At 42.9% G+C, this 2,601-nt stretch overlaps 1 protein-coding gene across 6 annotated transcripts in view; it reads left to right on the top strand.

Annotated features, from left to right (window-relative positions):
- GABRR1 (gamma-aminobutyric acid (GABA) A receptor, rho 1) overlaps positions 1-2,601 on the top strand; it is a 72,078-nt gene that overhangs the window by 39,040 nt on the left and 30,437 nt on the right. For all 6 annotated transcript variants that reach the window (XM_011941920.1, XM_011941917.1, XM_011941919.1 and 3 more), the window contains one exon: positions 2,396-2,478. In XM_011941920.1, the coding sequence (XP_011797310.1) occupies positions 2,396-2,478 (83 nt within the window). The remainder of the gene's footprint in view (positions 1-2,395; positions 2,479-2,601) is intronic.

Below are 2,601 nucleotides of genomic sequence, written 5' to 3'. Positions count from 1 at the left end.
TGAACCAGGGAGGTGGAGGTTGCAGTGAGCTGAGATCGCACCGCTGCACTCCAGCCTGGGAGACAGAGTGACACTGTAAAAAAAAAAAAAAAAAAGAAGAAGAAGAAGAGGAGTCAATGACAGCGGGAGAAAGGAAAGATTTGTGAAATTTTCTCGGGAGAGCACTGTGGGCATACTGTGAGTGGGCCTTCACTGGGACCTCTCAGAAAGTTTGGTGTGTGTGTGCCTGCAGTTTGGGACACTGTGCAGTTAGATGGGAGAGAAGAGCTGTCTGACCAGCCTGGGGACAGAGCCAGAAGTTTTTGCCGCAGTGGGATCAGCCTGTACTTATCTGTGAGTGTATGTGGAGAGGATGGTGGGTGAACCAAGAGCTGGAGAACAGAAACCTGCAGTGTGGAGGCACCCAGTCGTGGGAATGAGGAAGCCAGGAAAGAAAGTATGAGCTTCCACCAGGTAGCAGGCCCAGAGAGCAGGAAACTGCCCAGTCACAGAACTGCCCTGCGCCCACCTCCCTGTCTCCTTGCACTTCCACCTGTGCGGGAGGAGATCAGAGATGGGCAGAAGCTGACCACTCAAATGCCAACTTTTTTTTTCTTTTTCTTTTTCGATGGAGTCTCCCTCTGTCGCCCAGGCTGGAGTGCAGTGGTGCGATCTTGGCTCACTGCAACCACTGCCTCCCAGGTTCAAGCAATTTTCCTGCCTCAGCCTCCTGAGTAGCTGGGACTACAGGCACATGCCACTACACCTGTCAAATGCCAACTTTTTATCTTAGCTGAGGAGGGACAGCAGAAGTCTTCATTTGAATGAACTTTGAAGCTAATGAATACCTCAGACCAAAACTCTTAATTTCTGAATTAAGGTGCTGTTTGTAACTTAAAGAGGGTTTTGACTATTACATGAGAGTGAGCAGAAGAGCCACGGGACCTGCCAAGTTTTCATCCAGGGCAAGGAAGAGCCCCTCCAATGAACCCTTGTGGAAACGAGAATAAACATGGACTTTGATTACATCACAAATAGTTGTTTTATGTTTAAGTTATACGGAGAGAAGCATCAACTCAGGGTGGGAAGACCCATTCTGATTATGTCTGTAATTCTGAAAACAGCTGTTCCTGTACCAACTAACAGAAAGAGAAGGAGTATTCAGTCCCCCTGTTTGTAGCAAAACATTTCCTTCATTGGGCATTCCATGTCCCTAAAGTTAGCTCCAAGTGTCCCTGAAGTTAGTTCTTAGCTTATTTCATGTTGATGATGCCATTGGGCATTGTTATGCAATGATGTACCCACAGAAATGGAAACCCATCCATTACACATTCGAGTCAGCTGCCAGCCTGACCCCCACCTTGACCCCTGCACTCTAACATTCCCTGTTTATCAGGATTTCCGGGACACATAAGACCACCCAGCTGCTGGCAATCAAAAATGCCTCCTAGATAGAATATAACCATTCCATCCTCAAAGCAGTGGGAAAAAATGAGGCAAATGTTTGAAAAATTCCATTTCAAGAATGCTCTTTTCCTTGAAATTTCCATTTAAATTAAAAGTGATTTTTCTTTTTGACCATGAAATTATTCATATAATTTCCACAACTTTTACATAGCAAATATTGCGTGGTCGAAGGAAAAGTAGTCCACTCAGCACCAGCGAAGAAGAGTTAATCATGTCCTGCTGCGAAATTTCCCACTGGATAGGAGGCTTTTCACCTATGAAGAATGATCTGTATGTGTTTGGCTTTTGATGCAGAAGCCTCTTTCCCAGTGTAAACTCTGAAATAAAATCACTCAGTGCCAGCAAGTGCTTGCCTGTTAACACAATAAGAACATTCAGTGTTTTTCCATTACTTTGATCTTTGATCTCCAAGGAATTATCCACTAACAACACATATGTCCACTATACTATTATCAATACAAAAATATCAACATTGTTAAAGAAAAAGTGCCAAGCTTGGCAACTGGGGTAAGTGTACACCGTATTGTATACGATACTGAATATCAATAAAATCAATAAAAGAGCAAAAGAACTGGAATTTATCTGAAACGGGAGAACAACATATGGTCCTAGGGCTTCTTTTAAGAAACCACATCATGTAAGTTTTGATTTCACATTATTATATTGATTGAGACCATTGCTTCTTTAAAATGCTTGAGTGTGATAAGAGTTAGCAGAGACATTCTATTTGCCTCACACTGACCCTTGGGTTAAACATAAATGCCAAAGAGTACTCCAGTGAGGGTATCTCTCTTAAGCTACTTATCTAAACCCTGACACATTGCTTATGAAGTATGAGAAGAGGCATTTATGATATTGGAAGGAAGCAGAAGCTTTTCTGTTTGTTTTATCATTTTGCAGTTGTCTTTTGCAGGCTCTGAATAAATCAATTTTGTCTTTTTGGCCCTAGGGTTACAGTAACTGCAATGTGCAACATGGACTTCAGCCGATTTCCCTTGGACACACAAACGTGCTCTCTTGAAATTGAAAGCTGTGAGTAGACTTGTGCCCAGGCATCAGCACACAGCTCCCGATAATTCTCAACACCTCTAACTCTCAGCTGCAGGAACAGTGTGTGTTCCTTATTCATGAGTAGACTTTTTTTTTTTTTTTTTT

This window comes from Colobus angolensis, unplaced genomic scaffold, assembly GCF_000951035.1.
Source record: "Colobus angolensis palliatus isolate OR3802 unplaced genomic scaffold, Cang.pa_1.0 Scaffold203, whole genome shotgun sequence".
Taxonomy (NCBI): Eukaryota; Metazoa; Chordata; class Mammalia; order Primates; family Cercopithecidae; genus Colobus; species Colobus angolensis.
This window is presented reverse-complemented; position numbering and strand designations above follow the sequence as displayed.